This window comes from Centruroides sculpturatus, unplaced genomic scaffold, assembly GCF_000671375.1.
Source record: "Centruroides sculpturatus isolate CEXI.00-Female unplaced genomic scaffold, Cexi_2.0 scaffold1953, whole genome shotgun sequence".
Classification (NCBI taxonomy): domain Eukaryota; kingdom Metazoa; phylum Arthropoda; class Arachnida; order Scorpiones; family Buthidae; genus Centruroides; species Centruroides sculpturatus.
This window is the reverse complement of record NW_019386208.1, coordinates 10,292-31,691: the sequence shown is the minus strand read 5'-3', so window position 1 is coordinate 31,691 and position 21,400 is coordinate 10,292. Positions and strand designations below refer to the sequence as shown.

General features: G+C 29.2%; 1 protein-coding gene across 1 annotated transcript; it reads right to left on the bottom strand.

Moving 5' to 3' along the window:
- Nucleotides 1-1,602: 1,602 nt before the first annotated feature.
- Nucleotides 1,603-19,996, bottom strand: LOC111614087. The gene is made up of 5 exons (XM_023355466.1): nt 19,848-19,996; nt 17,269-17,408; nt 14,325-14,415; nt 5,028-5,150; nt 1,603-1,841 (listed from the first exon to the last, which is right to left on the bottom strand). The coding sequence occupies exons 2-5, from the start codon at nt 17,312-17,314 to the stop codon at nt 1,700-1,702; spliced, it is 402 nt and encodes a 133-aa protein (XP_023211234.1). The 5' UTR covers nt 17,315-17,408; nt 19,848-19,996; the 3' UTR covers nt 1,603-1,699.
- Nucleotides 19,997-21,400: the final 1,404 nt, after the last annotated feature.

Sequence of the window (21,400 nt, the reverse complement as noted above, 5' to 3'; positions counted from 1 at the left end):
TCAAATAAATCAAATTTGGCATCAACTGTTAAAAATATTTCCTCCATGTATTACATCTGTACTTCCAGAATTCTAAGACTTACTTTTTTAAATCCATTTTTATTTGTTCAAAACTTTATTAAAAAATTAATAAGGAACTCGAGGAAAAACTTCAAGATAAAAAACCCTCACCTTAAATTACTCCATTAAGTATTATTTAATGAACAAAAACGTTTTAGACCCAGTTGATGAGCCGTCAGTTGTTGAATACTCAATGGTCATTGAATTTTTGTACGTTCAGTGACCGTTGAGTATTCAAAAACTGGGTCTAAAACATTTTTGTTCATTAAATAATACTTGCTGGAGTAATTTAAGGTGCGAGTTTATTTGCTTCAAAGCAACAATCACAAGTCATTGCAAGTAGACAACATGGTGCATTAGGCACCATTAACAGACATTTTTGTCTATATTGCTCAACAGTCATATCAGTTCAAATGGATCTTGCTGGTAATGAGCATCAATTTAAACTCCTTTTTATGTTTATAATGTATATTATTGTATTTATATAGGCAAAGAGCATAGAAATAGAGCTGCCAAATATTATCTATTTCATATCATTTGTACAGTTATTCTAACTTGTTACTTAACAAAAGTTTTTTAAAATTTTTTATTTTATAGAAAAAACTTAAATTTTTATTTCAAACCTGCACGTCTTAGAATTGAGGAAATAAAGTGTTATGAAAACAAAAATAATAATTATAATTAATATAAAGACATGCTCCTAATTTATTTTTGCTTATAATTATGCACATAAATGATAATAATTCTGTAATAAAAGTCATTCTTAGTTACATGCTTATCAGAAAGATGAATAACATTAACCATGTTTATCTTATTTATTTTATTATTAATATATTAAAAACTAAAGAACAGAAACAGAGTGAGATATAAATTTATATTATGTCAGTTTTTTCTAATATAAATTTATATTTCAGAATTTTAAAATAAGTTTAAACATGTTTTTCGATGCGTTCCCAATGTTCAAATTGTACTGGTCAAAAGCCTGAGGAAGACCACAATTATGGTCAAAAACGTTAGTTTCAACTAAATTTGTTCTTACTGGGATATAAAAAGGTTCTAGTGTGTTGATCAGTTTTTTGGTTGATAATTTAAAAATATAATTTTTCTTTTAGGATTTTAAAGGTTATCAATCCTTCTGTCAAAAAAATAGATTGGATCAAAGATTTTTCTTTAACACTTTTTCAGAACAATAGACTTTTAGCCAAGTACTGGTTTCATTTTTGTTCAAATTAGACAGGCTTAATTCTCGAGAGCATTAACTAACATTGAATGAATAACATTTTGATATGAACTATTGATTAAAAAAATTACAAAGATTAGATTGGATTTGAACCAGAATTTTTCAGTGAAAGAACAACTTATAGCATAGCCATCTGGCTGACATAATAAAAATGATTCTTTGATTAAACACAAGGCTAAAAATTTAGTGCTATCATTTGTTTAGACTTTGATTCAACTATAAGAATAAAATAAAATGTTTCAAAAATATTTAGAAAATTTGTAACCATTTAACATTTATTCCAATATTTTTAGTATCTGCTTTTTATTTAAAGTCTTAACAGAAAAATATCCTTGGCAATGAATCATAATTCATTATTTATAACAAATTTACAAATCAAATTAATCATTTATGTAACTTTTAAGTTCTTCTTCTTTTTTGTGCCTTTTCAATTAATACATATAATGGAATAGTCAAAACTGCAGTTTTTGTTATCCTTTTTGTTAGCTGGTCTTTGTGAATAATAACTTTACATCCAAGGGCTCCTGCCAAAGTGGCTAACCTAAAAAAAATTTTTTTTGAATTACATATTAATATAAAATATTCTTAATAATAAAAATAGAAATAGAAACTTAGGAAAAAAAAAATATTTTATCATATACATCACAAGTTCAATTTTATGATTTTGTCATTTTTAACAAATTGTATATATATAAATACTTTATTTCAGAGAACAAATAAAGTATGAAGGGTATTTGGAAAGTGGATTCTCATTCATAAAAAGAAAAAAAAAAAACAGAAAAAACATTTTGAACATTTTTTGTCATAAAAAATTTACACATATATTTATCTACTTTTCGACATAGTTACTTCCAAGATTGAGAAACTTTTCATATCATCATACAGGTCATTTTTACTCCTCATTAAAGAAGTCTGCTGCCAGATTTTTAATTTTGGATGATTAGTCTTCATTGCTATTTAACTGTCCCACTAAAAATCCTCCAAATGCAGAAACAGGTGGAAGTCGGTGGATTTGATGTTGAGGCTATTCGCTTGCGCCAGTATATATAGGTGGCGTATGAGTCAACCAAAATGGCTGCCACAAAAGATATAGTGTACGTGGCAACATACGAGAGTTACATGCATCTTGTCTTTTTAATATCTTTTCTCTCTGTAATCAAAACGTTTTATCCGCATTTGTGTCCAACATTAATCCTAGTTGATTTCGTAGTTGTTTAAGTCATGTTGATTACACTTTGTGACATTTTAGAATATGTGGGTGATAGAAAAAGATGTCTAATAAAAAGAGGAAATGCTTAAACATAACTTCGTATCTATCCACCTCTTATCAACTAATTCACTTAACTTTCACCAATACCTAATTTTGCTGAGCTTAAAATTCTTTTATTTTTACAAATGTTTTCAACCTATCTAATATAGGCCACCGTCACGTTTAATATTACAAATGTTACAAAATGGAATGTATTGTTTTTGAATATTTTACATATTTAAAATTTAAACAAAATTTAACTTTAAAATAAATTGAAAGAAGTGTGTATATTAAATAAATAAAAAGTAAATAAACAAATAAAACATAGAAAACAAAGCTAACTATAAAGAAACAAGATTTAAGAGTTTTTAAATCCCATTCTTTTTTCTATTATATATTTTTATTTTATATACCCCAGCTTTCTCTTCCTTTTTTACGCTATCTTTATCGTTCTGTAGCAAGCTATAGATATTGGGTGCCCTTTTATGGATCATTCTCGAGTTTTTATAAGAAAAAGAGCACCCAATATCTATAGCTTGCTACGAAATGATAAAGATAGCATAAAAAAGGAAGAGAAAGCTGGGATATATAAAATCTCATTTGAAAATCAACAGTTAGGAATCAAAAAGATTATGTGGGTGTGACTAGAAGAAACCTAGCAGAATGTATGTGAGAACATAGACACAACGTTGACAAATGACACAACACAATATTAGTGATTATGGCATGGACTAAAGGAGCGATTGTAAAATGGGAAGAGGCTAGTCATTAAAATGGTGCACTCTGCATTCATTGCGTTGGAGATGGAAAAGGTGGAAATTTATAAAAGTAAAATGAAAAACCGTTGCTAAATGCTAGGGATGCTAATGCGCTTTCAACAGTATGGAAGTATATAATAAAAAAAAAATGGGTCTTAAAAAACCCTTAAATCATGTTTCTTTATAGTTAGCTTTGTTTTCTATGTTTTATTTGTTTATTTACTTTTTATTTATTTAATATACACACTTTTTTCAATTTATTTTAAAGTTAAATTATTTGTTTGAATTTTAAATATGTAAAATATTCAAAAACGATACATTCCATTTTGGAACATTTATAATATTAAACATAACAATGGCCTATATTAGACAGGTTGAAAACGTTTGTAAAAATAAAAGAATTTTAAGCTCAGCAAAATTAGATGTTGGTGAAACTGAACTGATAACTTCAGTTTTATTTCCCACTTTTTCGCAGTAATTTATTTTTTGGGAATGTGCGCATATGTACTGAGTTTGATGAACCTTTAGAGTTACATCCAAATTTACAGCAATACTTATTATTTACCATTGTAGGTTGAACACTTTCTAATTCTAACAGATAGACTTTATACCCATAGCAGCCACCATTATGTAGTTTGCACTAATACCACTAGATGTCAGATCTATCGTTAGCACAAGCGAATAGAGCAGTTGATAGAATATTTTCCACCAGAATTGTTCAGCAATAGACTCATTTGAGTGGCAATGTGTGGTCATGCATTATCATAAAAAAATACAATGCCAATGCTCTTTAGATCTCACGATTTGTTTTGAATAGCCTGTCATAACTTTTTAAGATTTTACAATTCCTATCTGTGTCTATTGTTGCTTATGATTTAGAAATTCAATCAGGAAACACTTGTCACAGTTGACAGGGTCTTTGATCTTTTAGCTCATTCTGACATAATTATAATATAAACAAATATATTTAATGTTTCTTTTTTTTACCTTCTGAGATAACAATGTGTTGGAAAAACTCAAAATGTCTTATCTTTGTGAACTGTATTGTATTGTTTCATGTAAGTGTGTTTTTTAACATGTTAACATGTTTAACATTGCTAAAGTATGAACATCATTGTTTGATATTTGTTCTGTACTATAATGTAAGTAAACTCATGTTCTTAAAAAATATATTTTCTCTCTTTTATAATGTAATATAGTGGAAAAAAATTTTTTTCTTCAAAAAAATGGTAGCACTTATTCCAACTGAATTATTCTATGGTAGCACTTATTCCAACTGAAGGACTTTTAAGTCCAAAATGTACATTTTGGAGAAAAATGAAATATAGCATGAAGAATATCAGTGTGTCAACCTATGACCTGTGTTGTGATTGTCCTTTAAATATAATCACATTGTTATTGCCTATATGAAGAAATAACGATATGTTTAATAACATTTTTAATAGTATGTAATAATATGCTATTGAAAAATGTAAATCAATATGAAAAATTAAAAGTATCTATCAGTTATATATAAAATGATTATCTATAATTTTTTTTTTAATTATTATTAGTAAACTTTAGTAGTTTTATATAATTTTAATACCACTGACAATTTAAGTCTAATAAATATAAATATTATAAAAGAAAAAAATTATTAATAAAAGTATATATTATATTATTTCCTCATAATTCTTCTATAGATATTATATTCTATAAATATTTATTATTAAATACAAACCTGTTTATAGGCATCTTCAGATCTGGTTGAATTTGATTTAAATTCACTTCATATTCATCCACAAATAAAGCAAGAACTAATGCATAAGCAGCTAATTTATCTTTCATTTTATTAGGAAATGATCTGAAATAATAATAAAAATTCAACATTACTAATTTAGGAATAATGATATTTATGTAACATAATATAAAATTAAAATAATTCCATTAGTCAAAAGAGATCCAAGACAAATGAATATAGATAATGGTAAAATCTTATATATTACATAGAGTATCCTAAATAATCATAATTCTAATCTCAGAGAAAATGCTTAATGAAAAAGACTGTAAAATCCTTAATCCATACATAAAAAAAGCTCTTTCACCTATATATTTCAGTTTCATCAATTTTTAATGGACAAGAAGGAATTTCCAGTTTATAAAAACTGATAAGGCCTAAAAATATTAAAATTAACATAAAAATACTCATTTTTATGTTCATTTTATAATGTTTTATTCATTAAATGCTGGCCACTACAATTAGAACTACTATATAATTACTTAGTGCAGATTTTAATATTGCCAATTCAGAAGCTATACAGTTGAACTTGTCTATCTCGAAAACCCCTTTATCTTAAAATTTATTTTTCCCCCTGATAAATTCTATATATTTTCCATGTTTATCTTAGATAATTTTCTCCAAAACCACTAAGTCTCAAATTATGGACTGAAATGTTGATTACAAATTCAAAGCTCGGTGACTACTACATTTTAATAGTCTAAACTGTAGTTGAGAACTATCTCTTGCAATACAGTACACAGTTGCAATTAACAATGCTTTTCTCTGAGTGGCTACAAGTTTGGATTATACCTTATTGGTTAAAGAAAGTCAAGTGTCAGAAACTATTGACAACTATTTCTTTTAAGGTATGTCAGAAATGTTTTATTTATACTTTATGCATGTATGTACTATATTTGCTATTGTATTAATAAAGTATCAAACTTCAAATCAAACCTATTACTGTGTAGGACCCTTTATCTCTCAAAACTTGTCTATCTCACATTTTTTCTTGTTCTGTGATTTGAGATAGACAGGTTCAACTATATTTATAATTCTGTTGGCTTTCATCTCTAATCAATTGTCATTGAAATAATTTATTTTTAACTATTTAACTAGTTAAAAATAAATTATTTCAATGACAATTGAATTAACAATTCAATTGACAATTCAATTATTAACAGATTAATGTAGTGAATCATTCTAATAATAAAAATTTTAATTTTGTGACTATATATAAAAATTTAATTCTTTCTGGCTTCTTGTAGTTTATATTAAACTGAAGATCAAACTGTATCTTAATTGCAAGTATTTATTAAAAAGTTAAATCTTAATTAGGCCAGGATTGTAAAAACTGTGGGGAGTGTAGTTAAACACTTGGTGTCATTTGTTGTGAATATGTGAAAAGAGATTGTCAGTTTGGTGGGTCAGTTGCCTGCCACCAGCTAGTGAATCAACTTTAAAGCATAATTGGAACTTAAAATTGACATATAACCTATCTCATTGTGTAAGCCCTTTCAAATTGTTCAAACAACGATATCTCTGTTGTTTTTTATTGTAGTACACACACCATTACAACACCTTATGCTTCTTTTCCATCATACAGAATCTCTTGACATCACGAATTCATGGTGTTTCTATTGGAAATTTTTGATATACAGTTGCATTAACTATATTCTGCAAAAGTTTCAATGAATTCCTTGCTTTCTGTGCTCTTGCAATTGCCACTAATTGGTCAAATTACTTCATGACCATCCTATATTTATTAACATCTGCTTCATAAATTGGTTGAGTAGTGCCACTTTAACCTGTCCTGTGTTATTCCCAAATATTTTTGTGTTGACCTCATTTGACCTGACCCGTTGACCCTGAATATACTCATTTCTGCATCGGAACGTTTTTGATACTAGATGTTGTTATGCGTCATAATTTTTCAAAATATAATTTTTTTTGTTTTATATTTTTTAATATATTTATTTTGTTTGTGCAAAATAAAAAAATAATTTTTAACAATACAGTAGCCAGGATTATTATTTTGATAAAAATGTTTTGTTAGGAGTAGTAAAAACGTATTGAGGTTGGATGTCACGCCAACTTTTATTTTAATTAAAGCTTCTTCAAAAACTTCAGACACTAAGGCGTTAAACACAATTAAAATATTTTATTCTTGCGAGCGCTTTCGACGTAAATATGCACGTCGTCCTCAGGCAAATCAAACGAATAGAGAATTCGAATCATACATTTGAATTTGAACATTAACGATATTAGCCGTTTTTTAATTATAAATAAGAATTAAATTTTAGAATTAAAACATTTAAAAATATTTAAAATTGGCACGCATGCGTTTTAAATTTCGATAAGAATGGCTATTAATTATTTTATAAACGCGCAAAACACTGGCGCGCATGCACCTTAACATGNCTGGAAAAATCTGGTGTATACTCCGTTCCCTTGCAGAATCCAATATCAGGACTATGCACCAATTATATAGGAGCGACCACCAGAATGCTTGCTACCCGTATATCTGAACACCAACGTTCGGTGGCACTTGGCAATTGCGACACGGAACTTTCCAAATTGGTGATACAACAACATCACATAGCGCTTTGGAATCGGGTGGAAATACTCAAACGCTGTGATGAAGGGAGCTTAATATATATTTGGGAGGCCATCCTCACAAAACTGCTCTCCCCGTGCAACTCCCCCACCCTTGAATTGCCGGATATCTGGATTAATATATACAGGCAGTTAAAAAATCAATAATAATTTTGCATTCCTTTCCCCCATCTTCTACATGACTCAAAGCGCATACGTGTCGGCCTCGTTATGTCCCATGTTTTAGTCTTTAACATTTAAATATTAATGCAAACTAGCACTTACGGATCTATTCTGCTCAATTTCTCAGTCTATGTTAAGGCGCATGCGTGCCAAAAAATTTTATACGTATTTACAAAAGTATTTGTTTTTAACTTTTAATTTTATACGTATTTACAAAGGTTTTGTCTTTAATTTTTAGTTTTAATTTAAAATGTAAAATTTATTTATACTTAATCGCCATCCTAATTGGATATTATGTAATACATGTTAAGGTGCATGCGCGCCAGTGTTTTGCGCGTTTATAAAATAATTAATAGCCATTCTTATCGAAATTTAAAACGCATGCGTGCCAATTTTAAATATTTTTAAATGTTTTAATTCTAAAATTTAATTCTTATTTATAATTAAAAAACGGCTAATATCGTTAATGTTCAAATTCAAATGTATGATTCGAATTCTCTATTCGTTTGATTTGCCTGAGGACGACGTGCATATTTACGTCGAAAGCGCTCGCAAGAATAAAATATTTTAATTGTGTTTAACGCCTTAGTGTCTGAAGTTTTTGAAGAAGCTTTAATTAAAATGTTTTGTTAGGCTTAATAGTGACAAAAATTCAACATGGCGGCCACATGCAACAGAGAAACATTTCAAAATGGGATAGGTTAATTTAAGCACTCTATACATGAAACTTACAGTAAAGATGTATAATATTTAACTTAATTTTTAATATTGGTTTCTTAAAATATATGTTTATAATTGTGAAAAAATTTAATAAAAAAAAACAAAACAGAGAGCTAAATTATATAGAAAAAACATCCTAAATTGCATTTACTGAAATGTAACTTTGAAGATGTAAAAAAAAATATGAGATTCATTACTAAACTTTAAGAAATATGAGGCCTTAATTAGATGGTTACATTAATAAATTTTAAAACAACAGATTTTCAAAATTATTATTAGAAATTTTATATTAAATTTCAAGTGAAATGGAATGCATTAATTTTTGATGTACTGTTTAACTGCTTAAATTAATTTAGTTAAATGAAACATTTATATATCAAACTTGGCAACTGCATTAATCTTAACAAATATTTCATATTCAACATTACATTGACTATGACTTTTATAACATAATATTCATTCATGTTTCTTTTAAAATGATTCTTATAGACAATATTTGGAATACAATTTACATAGTTAAATGTTACTTAGAAATTGATATTCTTTCAATTTTTAAGTAACATTTCATACAAATGCACTGTTTTTAACCCCTTGCCGTCCGGACCCGAGATGCTTAATAACCCTTAATACTTAAACTTATAACCCTTAATACCTTTCAGTAATAATGTCTTTTACACTCTCAGAAATATTTGACATATTAAATTTTCATTTTGTAACATATAAAATTAAATATTTATTTATTCTTTGTCAATTCTTGGTAAAACAATTAAATTCCAAAATGAATGGCACTTGGTACTAAATTACTGATAAAGCAGATAAGATAACCTTTATTTGACATAATTTAGAAAAAAAAAGGAATTAAAGTGGGAAAAATAGTATATTTAGTTCATACATAAAGAGAAATACTGAACTACATAATATTTACTTAACTATTTTAAGTATTTAAAAAATTACATTAATCCAAATAGAGAGACAAATAAATACAACTGTGAAAAAGCAAAATAATTATTACACTTAATTATTTATATTATTTGTATATTTGAAAAAAGCTCAAGACAATTGGTTGAGTTTCTCTTTTGTTAAATTGTTTTCCATTAATTAAATTAATGATAATTAGATTAATTGTAATTAATACCTATATTTTATAAATTTATGTAATTAGAATCCAATCATGACAACTAATTCAGACCAATAAGGTTTTCATTCCTTGTAAAAGAACTTAATACAAACTGCATTGACTTTGTTACATTGTAGTTAATAAAATTTTAAACTAAAGTCAACCATTGCCATATGCCATCAGGCTATATAACAGCTATAATAATAATAAATTACCAAACAATTTGACACTAGAGAGAGGCATTAGGCACCATCTCATATTAAATTTAATAATTATAATTTTAATTAAATAATTTAGATTAAACTGGAAGAAAAGAATCGACCTGGAGCAGGACTCGAACCCACAACCGCTACTTACCGTGCGGATGCATTGCCAAGTCCCTCTAGTGTCAAATTGTTTGGTAATTTATTATTATAGAAGTTATGAAGCCCAAAGGCATAAGACAGTGGTTGGTAATGATGATAATGGGCATAATGATTTGCAATAGTGTTTGCATCTGTAATAATAGTCTAAAATTTAACAAAAAAACTTCAAAAAAATAATAATTTTATTTGATATTTTTAAATAACAAAATATATTACATATGTATTAAAAGCAAAATGTTCCATCACCTGAAACCAAAACTAACACTTTACAAATAAGTGGTATAAATAGAGACTCAACTCTGACTGCCAAGATGAAATACAGTAACACCCCGAACTTACGTGATAGGTGGGACCGAGCGATAACCGCGTAAGTCGAATTCGCGTAACTCGGGGTATAATTTCTCAATTTGTGTAAAATCCAAGTTGGATGTATGTAAGCTAATGAATGTTCTCTTTAATCTTATCTGGTCTTTTGATTCGTTCACGGTTACAAGAAATCACCACATAGAGTCTCTCAAGTCTCCGTAGATATAACAAACACAGAAATAAATTGTAGCTATGTGTCGATTCAGCACGACATGTCCTAACATGTAAGTTGAACAACAGTGTAGGGGTGAGTAATCAAGAGTTGCATGATGCTCAAACAAAACACGAATCAACGAGATTTGAAAATCGCGTAACTCCGGGTTCACATAAGTCAGGGTAGCGTAAGTCGAGATAGTACTGTATAACCAAATCAATCAAGATGAACAACAAAGAACTTTATCCACAATTTCCAAAATATTATATTTCTAATAAAAACTATCTGTATATATTAATTTTATTTTTAATTTTAGTTTTACTTTTGGTCTTGGCGTAAAGGCCAGAGTTTTAATTATTACTTTTAGTTTTAATTAACTGGCTACCTANCGAATTCGCGTAACTCGGGGTATAATTTCTCAATTTGTGTAAAATCCAAGTTGGATGTATGTAAGCTAATGAATGTTCTCTTTAATCTTATCTGGTCTTTTGATTCGTTCACGGTTACAAGAAATCACCACATAGAGTCTCTCAAGTCTCCGTAGATATAACAAACACAGAAATAAATTGTAGCTATGTGTCGATTCAGCACGACATGTCCTAACATGTAAGTTGAACAACAGTGTAGGGGTGAGTAATCAAGAGTTGCATGATGCTCAAACAAAACACGAATCAACGAGATTTGAAAATCGCGTAACTCCGGGTTCACATAAGTCAGGGTAGCGTAAGTCGAGATAGTACTGTATAACCAAATCAATCAAGATGAACAACAAAGAACTTTATCCACAATTTCCAAAATATTATATTTCTAATAAAAACTATCTGTATATATTAATTTTATTTTTAATTTTAGTTTTACTTTTGGTCTTGGCATAAAGGCCAGAGTTTTAATTATTACTTTTAGTTTTAATTAACTGGCTACCTAGTAATAATAATAAAAAATATTGTTATATCAAAAGATTTACTTCTATTATAAACCAAAACAGTGCTTAATTCACTATACTCTCTTTCACTAACGTTTTTGAATCTTTCGATTCTTCCTCAGGTGAAAAATGGGCAAATCAGTTAACATTCGATTTAGCCGATCTTTTTTGAAAGAATTCTGAATATGGAACATCTCCGAAATTCGTGCAATTGTCATCATCCTTTGCGCATGCGCCGTTGTGAGCCTACGTTTCATCCCGTTATGTGTCATATATCAGGGTTTGCCACGCTACTGATAATGAAATTTCATTTGTTGTTTATACAATTGTTACCCTGAGTTGCTTTGTGTATATAAATCGCTTCCATCAAATGCAAATAGTGTGTCTGGTGCGTGGTGTATATTATCCTGGCTTGATCAAATAACGGTTGTATCTCAGGGTCCGTGACGTACTGTGCTAAGGCAGTTGTCGGCTTCTTGTGGAAAATGTCAGCTTTATGTTCTTTAATCCTCACTCATAAAGATCTTTTCGTGGAGCCGATATATAACAGGTCTCCATCGCATCTGCGATCTTTAATTGGGATGCTGTATACTCCAGCCATCATGTCTTGTTGCGGAGTATCTTTCGCATTACTAAGCAGTCGAAATAATGTAAAACATCTTCTAAACACGATGGAAATTTGTCTTTTCTTAGCTATCTCTTTATATAGTTTTTCCAAATATGGATTATATGTTATAGACACTCTTTCCTTCTGTTCTTGCTCTATAACAGGGGTGTCCAACCCGCGGCCCGCGGGCCGCATGCGGCCCAAGGCAAGTTCCAATGCGGCCCAATAAACGTGTAAACAAAACCGACAGATTTTTTAATTTAATTTTATTTATTTATTTATTTCAACGGCACAAATTCAAAAAAGACGTTTCACAAAGCAGTAAACCTTTATATATATTTTAGTTTTGAGTGGAAAGGAAACATTTTCAAATACTTTGAAATGTGTGAATGAGGAAGGTATATTAAATAAAGCTGAAGTTGTGACTCAAAGGAGTATAGACTCAAATTCGGGGAAAGGAGAGAGAGAAAGGCCAAAAGATAAAATGATAATGAGAAACGTTAAATATACGAATAAAGCTCTTTCTTATTAAATGAGAAAGGTTAAATGTACCTTTTGTTATGCAGATATTGACCCTTAATTTTTCTACTTTCCTCACTTTTTTATCTTTGGTCCTTTCTCTTCTTTTCTTGCTTTGGGTCTATAATCCTTTGAGTCCCAACTCCAGCTTTATTTAGTACTCCTTTCAGCGTTGCAAGATTTGGCTAAATTTTTACTAGTTTGGCGTAAAAATTATCATTTGACGCATTGGCTAATTTTTGGGTTACACATTATTTATAAATATATTAGTTGAATAAAAATGCACTTTAAAATGATGTTTCATCAGTTTTTATTAATTAGAGACTCAAATAAAACAAATATTTGTGTTTTTCAAATAAATTTTTATTTATCTCCTTTATAATAAATGAATTTATTTATTTCTAAATAAAAATTGAAAGTGTCTGTAGAAGTAATTTTTTAAAATATCCTTATTCGTAATAAAGTTTTAATGCTTATTACTATAATCTAGACATGTTAGTTCTTAAATATACTTGTATATTTAAGGATTGGGCCAAAATATACTTGGGCCACAAGTATATATATTATAGTTGTGGCCCAAAACTCCCATGACTTTTTCCAATGTGGCCCAAAGAAACAAAAAGGTTGGACACCCCTGCTCTATAACATATAATCTGTATTTGGAAAAACTATATAAAGAGATAGCTAAGAAAAGACAAATTTCCATCGTGTTTAGAAGATGTCCTACATTATTTTGACTGCTTAGTAATGCGAAAGATACTCCGCTACAAGACATGATGGCTGGAGTATACAGCATCCCAATTAAAGATCGCAGATGCGATGGAGACCTGTTATATATCGGCTCCACGAAAAGATCTTTAGGAGTGAGGATTAAAGAACATAAAGCTGACATTTTCCACAAGAAGCCGACAACCGCCTTAGCACAGTACGTCACGGACCCTGAGATACAACCGTTATTTGATCAAGCCAGGATAATATACACCACGCACCAGACACACTATTTGCATTTGATGGAAGCGATTTATATACACAAAGCAACTCAGGGTAACAATTGTATAAACAACAAATGAAATTTCATTATCAGTAGCGTGGCAAACCCTGATATATGACACATAACAAGATGAAACGTAGGCTCACAATGGCGCATGCGCAAAGGATGATGACAATTGCACGAATTTCGGAGATGTTCCATATTCAGAATTTTCAAAAAAGATCGGCTAAATCGAATGTTAACTGATTTGCCCATTTTTCACCCGAGGAAGAATCGAAAGATTCGAAAACGTTAGTGAAAGAGAGTACAGTGAATTAAGCACCATTTTGGTTTATAATAGAAGTAAGTCTTTTGAAGTTACGGTGTGTGTTGGATGTAGTATTGTTTATTGTTATATCATAAAAGAAAATAAATAAATAATCAATATATAAAAACAATATACAGTCAAACTTTGAACAATGGCTATTGATGAGAACATAAAAATAGCCATTGTTCAGAGGTGACTTTGTTTGAAAGTTGTATTTCTTGAAAATGCATTATGTATAAAAAAAGTTTGTGTTCAGATATAAGCAGAATTATTACATGAGTTAAAATAAAAATTAAAAATAAATGGCAGTATAATGAAAATAGGTATATTAATGTTATTTCATTTGTTGACTAAAATTGAAATGCTAATTTCTTACATTTAATGGAAATACTGTATTACTAATTATACATCTCACCTGTCTGATTTCCCAAATTGATTTGTTGATTTTGATGTGAATTTATCAAGTATCTTTTCTTTAAATAATGTGGGAACTGAGGGTAAAGGATCTTTAAGTAATAAAAAGACATTACGTTAATATTTTATATCTTTTGCATTTCTATTTTGTGACATTTAAAAAAATATTCATTAATTTGTTAAATGAATTGAAAAAAACTAACAATGGTTTTTGAAAATTTAAGAAAAAATTAGAATATTGAAAAATTATTATTAATAAATCTTATCGTTATTATTAAACCTTAATAAGGTACTTAGATTATATCTTATTAAGTTACAACATTACAAATTAAAGTTCTAAACAACAAAACTAATTTTATTTATTCTGAATAAACAATAAAATAACAATATTTTTAAAACTTTCTGATTAAAAGCTAAATTTCATCAATAAACTAGTAAAAACTATTGTAAACAGTGTCTTTTTATTTATTGTTAATATTTAAACTGAATCATAGGTCTTTACTACATAACTGGAAACATCAGTTTGAGAAACCTTGTATTTTGTAACTTCACATTTTGCATATTTGTTACTATACGAAAAATTTCTGATTTTTTTGGGCCATAAAAAAGCAAAATTATGATTAGTAAACTCAAATTTATTGAAAACTAATGGAGAAACTAAAGAAATTTCTGAATAAATTCTAACTTTTAATCATTTTGTTATTGTGCACATGATGCAAACTTTTCTGCAACATTCCAGACTAATTGAATTGTTACATTTGATACACTTGTAGGAAGTTTTTCTGACTTTAGAGGACGAACACTTGTAATAGGTCTTCCTCTTCCCAAGTTTGTCACTTGAAACTTCATCTCCTGCAGCAGTATTTCATATTACTGTATTGTTTTCCATACAATGTCCTAACATCTCTAGGCAGATTAGAAATACTGAGCTGTCTTTTGATATGTATGTCCAACATAGTGAACCAAGCCTTTAACAAAATGGATTTTTTGATGACTGGATTTTAACAATAACACAAATAAAGTAAGCTCTTAATGATTTATTAGTATTTGCTAATGGAATATCCATAACATAATGTTCTAAAATTAAGAAAAATGTTATCATAAAGCAACCAACTGGCAATCGAGAACTATGAAAAGAATACAATATGAAATATCCAATCTTAATACTTTTGCATTCAATATATGATACGAAACACCCAGTCAGTAAGACCTTCATGTTTTTAAAAAGCTATATGTATCTTCAAACAAACTGTGAGAATTTGAGAGTAGAGAATAATTATATTTAATCAATCAAGAACTAAAGTAATATTTTAGCAAAAAATTTAACACATTTCTGTCAAATTCGTAGGAAGGGAAGTAAAACTTTTCCTGGAAAAGATGTTATCACACATCTCTGACAAACATCTGGCTGTTTGACTCCCCATATGATTTGTCAGATGACTTAAACTCCGAATCTCGATTGGAGGAAAGTTGGAATAAAAAGGGAAAATCCATGAATTTGAAGCAGTAAATGATAATAGGAAACTGCCATAGAGGAAGGCAGCTGACGACAGTAATCAGGACTCCCATACAGGGAAACAACCTGAGGAAGAAGAGACATAGAAAAGGACAGTCATAAGAAGATTTCCACATAGACAAAGCAGTCAAGCATTAAAGTCTTGTCTCGCTACTCTCCATATCATATTCCATATCATCCTCTGTCTCCATATCAGACAGACATCTCCACACACCAACTGGATCGAATCAACCAGATCAGAAATATTATACTTAGAACCTTTTGTAAACTCTCTCTCCGGTTTAGGCACGTAGTTAGGCATCACATATGATAGATTATTCCTTTATGTATTTCTTTATTTTATTCATTAAACTTTTGTTTGTTATTAACCAATTTGCAATTCGAATGTCCATACTGTGTGTTCCCTTGGTTAAATACGAACATCCAAACTGTCTACAATCAGAACTTACTCGCAACTTCCTCACTTGATAATTATACAGCCCTCCTTTCAAATATAGATCTTAATATTGAGAGTTAATGCATGAATTCCTACACTAGCTGGTGTCAGGTCCTGACAACGGAAGGACTGTACACTCCTGACAGCATTTTATGTGACCTATTATATTTACGCCATCCAGTGACATCGTGAGCAGCAGTGCCATAACTTGCTATTCTTGTGCCCTGTGCAAGAATTTGCAATTAGGCCCCTTAATTAATTAGGTTTGGAAAAATAACAAAACAAATACATGCATTTTGGGCTCCCCTTCCAAGTGGGCCCTGTGCGGGTGCATCCGTTGCACCTGCCTGGTTACGGCACTGGTGAGCAGGTCTGAACATCCCGATGAATCAAATGGTTTACCAGTAAAACTCTCATATCCTCACCCATAATCTCACAAAACAGTCACAAACTGAACAGTAATAGATGCGTAGTGTATGATAACATACCATAGATATGAGACAAAGCTCAAAAAGTGCTAACACATTGTAGCATAATATAGCAGTAACGGTCTCATGGACCAATGTTTCTGTTTAGAAGTTAATTTGCTTGTAATCTAAGGAATCAATTTTGAAAATAGCTAAAAATATTAAATTGGATTAAAGAAGTTTGCTGAATTAGTAAGTTTTCAAAATAAATTTTTAATTTTGAAATATTTTTCAATTATATCCATAATAAAGTTAATTTAGTAGCTTAATTCATTTAGTGTTATAAAATAAAAAAATTAAATATGTAATAATTGAATAAAACAAATATATATAATATTAGTTCAAATCAATGATTTTAATTACATCTATATTTACAAATTGGTAATACATTTAGCAATTCATATGAAATAAAAAATTATTAATTGCAAGATTCTTCAAGTAAATAACATTATAAAACATTAAAATTTATGTAAAATTATATTACATAAAGTATACTTTTTCATCAATATGTTACTTATTTTTTTACCTTTTCTCTTTAGTTCTCTTGCTTTTAAATTTGCTAATTGCATCATATAGTAAAAGTATATTAGTAATTTTGCTTTATGCTTTCGTACTTCTTCTTTTACTGGCAAAGTTTTTAATTTGTCAATTATATAAACTCCGTAACTAGAATAAGAAAGCAAAAACATAATTTTAAAATTTTCTTCTCATGCATAAAAAAATTAACATATAAATAATATTCAACATAACAATTACATTAATAATAAAAAATGCATCAGATTAAAAATTAATTCAATATAACATAATTTTTGAATAATTTGAGTTATAAAAGGAAATTTTTTTTTATTACAACATATTCAACTCATTCATTCCAAAGAGACGTGCCAATTTATATTTTCTTAACTATATCAAAAAATATTAAAAATTAAATTACTCAATTAAAGAATTTTTAAACAAAAAGCTGTTAAATCTTTTTAATAATAATTTCCATCATTAAATTCAAATCATTCTAATAGAATCAATTCTTTGAATTTTTAGAATATTTCAATATTTTTGGTTCATTTCTAAAATATCCCAAATATCCTACAAGCTTTAAAAATTTATAAACTCCGGGGTTTTTACTCGTTTGAATGATTTGGATCTGCAGATATGAATTATTCTTGAAAAGGTTTATCAGAATTTTTCCTAAAACTTCTTTAATTAAGGAGTTTAATTTTTATTATTTTTGATGGAATAAATGATAAATGACATATTATAATATTTTATAATGTTAGTAAAGTTATATCATATCATACAGAAAAAATTACTTTTTACTTAGATTTTAACTTTAGCTTAAATAATAAAAAAAAATAACTAATTTTAAAATAATACAATGTTAAAATTATATACCATGAAATCTCACATATAATACTTATGGGAAATAATTCAAAATCAAATACCAGTCTTTATTGATTGTATAAAACAATGTACGGTACGTGTCAACATAAGTAACCAATCAACATACATGACTGAAATAAACTACATATAAATATAAAGTATTTAAAATTTTTATTTTTCTTTTTAAAGAAAAAACTTGAACTCAAAAAGGAAACAATCAATTAAAATATAATTAATTCTCATTTTAAGAAAGTAATCGCAAGACTATCATTTGAAGACATGACTGGATGAAGGTTTTGTTATACTAGAAAATCACTGTTTTGAATGAACTGATGTTCAAGTTTTTATTATGTAATTATTTCAATGTAAATATATTCACAAAATAGTATGTCGCAGAGTAGCATTATAGTGTCATTTAATTTCAAGGATGGTGATATGTGAGAGATGTCTATGTTACCTTTATCCATTATTTTATCCATTAATTACTCATTAATCCATTAATTTATCCATATAGGACTATTGAGTTTTGAATAATTTTAACATAACACCTTCATCCACTTGGGCCTTCATTTATAATAGGTAAAATCACCATTTATTAATAATTTTAATTAATTGTTTAAAACATCTGCTTAAAGCAGACTGAATTCATAACTCCTGCAAACTAGGCAAACATGTTAGTTATGCTGTCAAATTACCAAACAAACTCTTACTGGATTAATCTGGATTAAACTTGCAGGTAAAAAGAAAAAAGAAAAAGATTTGTAATAAAGAAATCCTAGCTTACAATTTTTGAACAGCTTAACCAATATAGACTATGCCACAAGAATTAAAAGTTTGATTTCAAACAGATTTCTCCCTAGATGTTTCTAAGTTAGTGTGAGGTCAGCCGATTAGGGGTGAGGTGTTCGACAGCCGAGCGGTTCTTTCTGTCGTGTGGGCGCAGACTGACTTCCTGAGACAGGTTTACCATATAACCGTTTATTAAACATAGAAATTTTCCTTACAAATTACTTGTTAGACGAGGTAGCACCCCAAAGCGCACGGATAAAGTTCGAAATAAAGTTCGTAAAAGTCGGTTTTCGTCACTAGTGGATGGACGCTGTCGGTGAAACACTCGGTGGGCCCCGGGGCGTTGATTACGGCTTTCGGCGGCTTCTCGCGGACGATCCGACGAATCTGTCGATTGCTAGGAGCACCCAGAGAACGATGCTTCCACGATGTTCCAAAATGTCCTTTTTTTTCTAAGATCTGGAGCACGACCGTCCATGAGACGACACACTACGTATCCAAACACCAAGAACCAAAAACTACGAACCAAGAACCTTCGTCTCTTGAGTCGCACAAATTTATAGATTTTTTTACAGCAGTCGCCTCTCCATTGGTCTCTCATTGTCACCTGGTGACAATTCGAAACCTAATGGAGGGCGCGGGAGAGGTTAACATAGCGACTGAATATGATCCTCTCTCTCGTCGCGTTTTCCTCGAATTTCTCCGTTTCCATTGTTTAACTAATTTTCCGAAAAAAACCAATTGCATTGTTCAATCGAGACACCTAATCCGTTTCCTTAGCGTCTGAAAAGGAGCTTTTTACTTTAAATCGACACCCACAATTCGGACCTCTCAGTCGACCCATGTTCGGGTCCTCACATTAGTATTAGAATTAATTTAAATTAGTACAGCTAATTTTTGTGTATAATTTCAGTAAGTTATTGAAAAAATTCAGCTTACGTTGCTTGTTGCTGCCACTCTGTTATTTGATCTTTTGAAGCATTCAAAAAAATATCAGGTTCTATAGCATTATATTCTGCATCAGAAATAACTTAAGAATTAAGGATAACTTAAACCTACTTTTAAAATATTTCAAAACAATAATTATTTTTTATAAAACAAATGATAAATCCTTCAACTATAATTGTAATAAATTTTTAAATTAGAAATTATTTTTCAAGTAACTGAATAAAAATATTTAATCAAAAAATGATTTTAAAGACAATATTGTAAATTTATATCATATTTTGTATCTAATCATTCAACAAATTGCTAAATAATCTGAATGAAATGTTCAAACAATGGTTATATTAACATTAAATGTCTGGAAGTGAAGGATCAGGTGGAAGTCCAGGTAGTGTAAGTGGCAATGCATCCACACAATAAGTGGAAGTTGCAGGTTCGAGTCCAGATCCAGACCAATTCTTTTCTTCCAGAATTTTCTAAACAATTTAATAAATATTAATTTAATTATAATTATTCAATTTAATAAGAGATGGCTCCTAATGCCTATATCTAGTGCCAAATTATTCATTATTTAATAATTATTCGTAGTGGTAATTTAGCCCGATTTAATCTGGTAATCATTTGACTTTAATATAATAATCATTGGATTTTAAGATATTTATATATGAACTTAAAAATAATCCAATATTTTATACAGTGGTACCTCAAGATACGAACGCCCCAGCATACGAAATTTTCAGGATACGACATGAAAATCAAACATATTTTTGCTCCACGATACGAACAAAAAACTCACCATACGAAGTTACATTAGTTCTCAGCGCCATTTTTTATTCACTTCTGTTCATTGGTCTCAGTCCACGTGTTTGCTTTGTCGTGGAAGGATCTCGCTAGATAAAGGAAATCTCGAGGTATTATCAGAAAGTGACTGATTTTATTGAAAAGAAACATCCCGAAAAGGTTCACACTAGTTGTATTGCTGCTCGGAGTAATGACATTTGCCTAAGTCATTTTAAAAAGTAGGCAAAGCTAAACCTCTTTGGATAGATACGTGTGTTTTACCAAGCAACCTCTATCCAGTGAAAGTGCTGATGGAAGTGAAGGAAAGAAAGCAAAAAGCAGTGAATAAAAAAATTTAAAAAAATATGAAACAGAAAATATTAAAAAATTAGTGTTAAATTATTTTTAAGTTATTGTTACATTATGTTATGTAAGTTAAGTTTTAGTATCATTTCCCTTCTCCCTTTCTTCCGCCACCAGTTTACACCTCCACCGTCGTCTATCCTCAGAGGTAAAGTGCAAATAAAACTACATTTTTTTTATCAATTATTATTCTATTATGGTTATTTATACATTTACAACTACAAAACGCATTTTCAGTGTTTTCCTTACTATAGTTAATTTTTTAATGTACTACTTAGCTTTAATTTGAGTGTATTTTTCGTGTTGGAACGAATTATTTGGTTTTACATGTAATCATATGGGGAAAAATGATTCACCTTACGATATTTTCATGATACGATCTCAGTTTCGGAACGGATTAATTT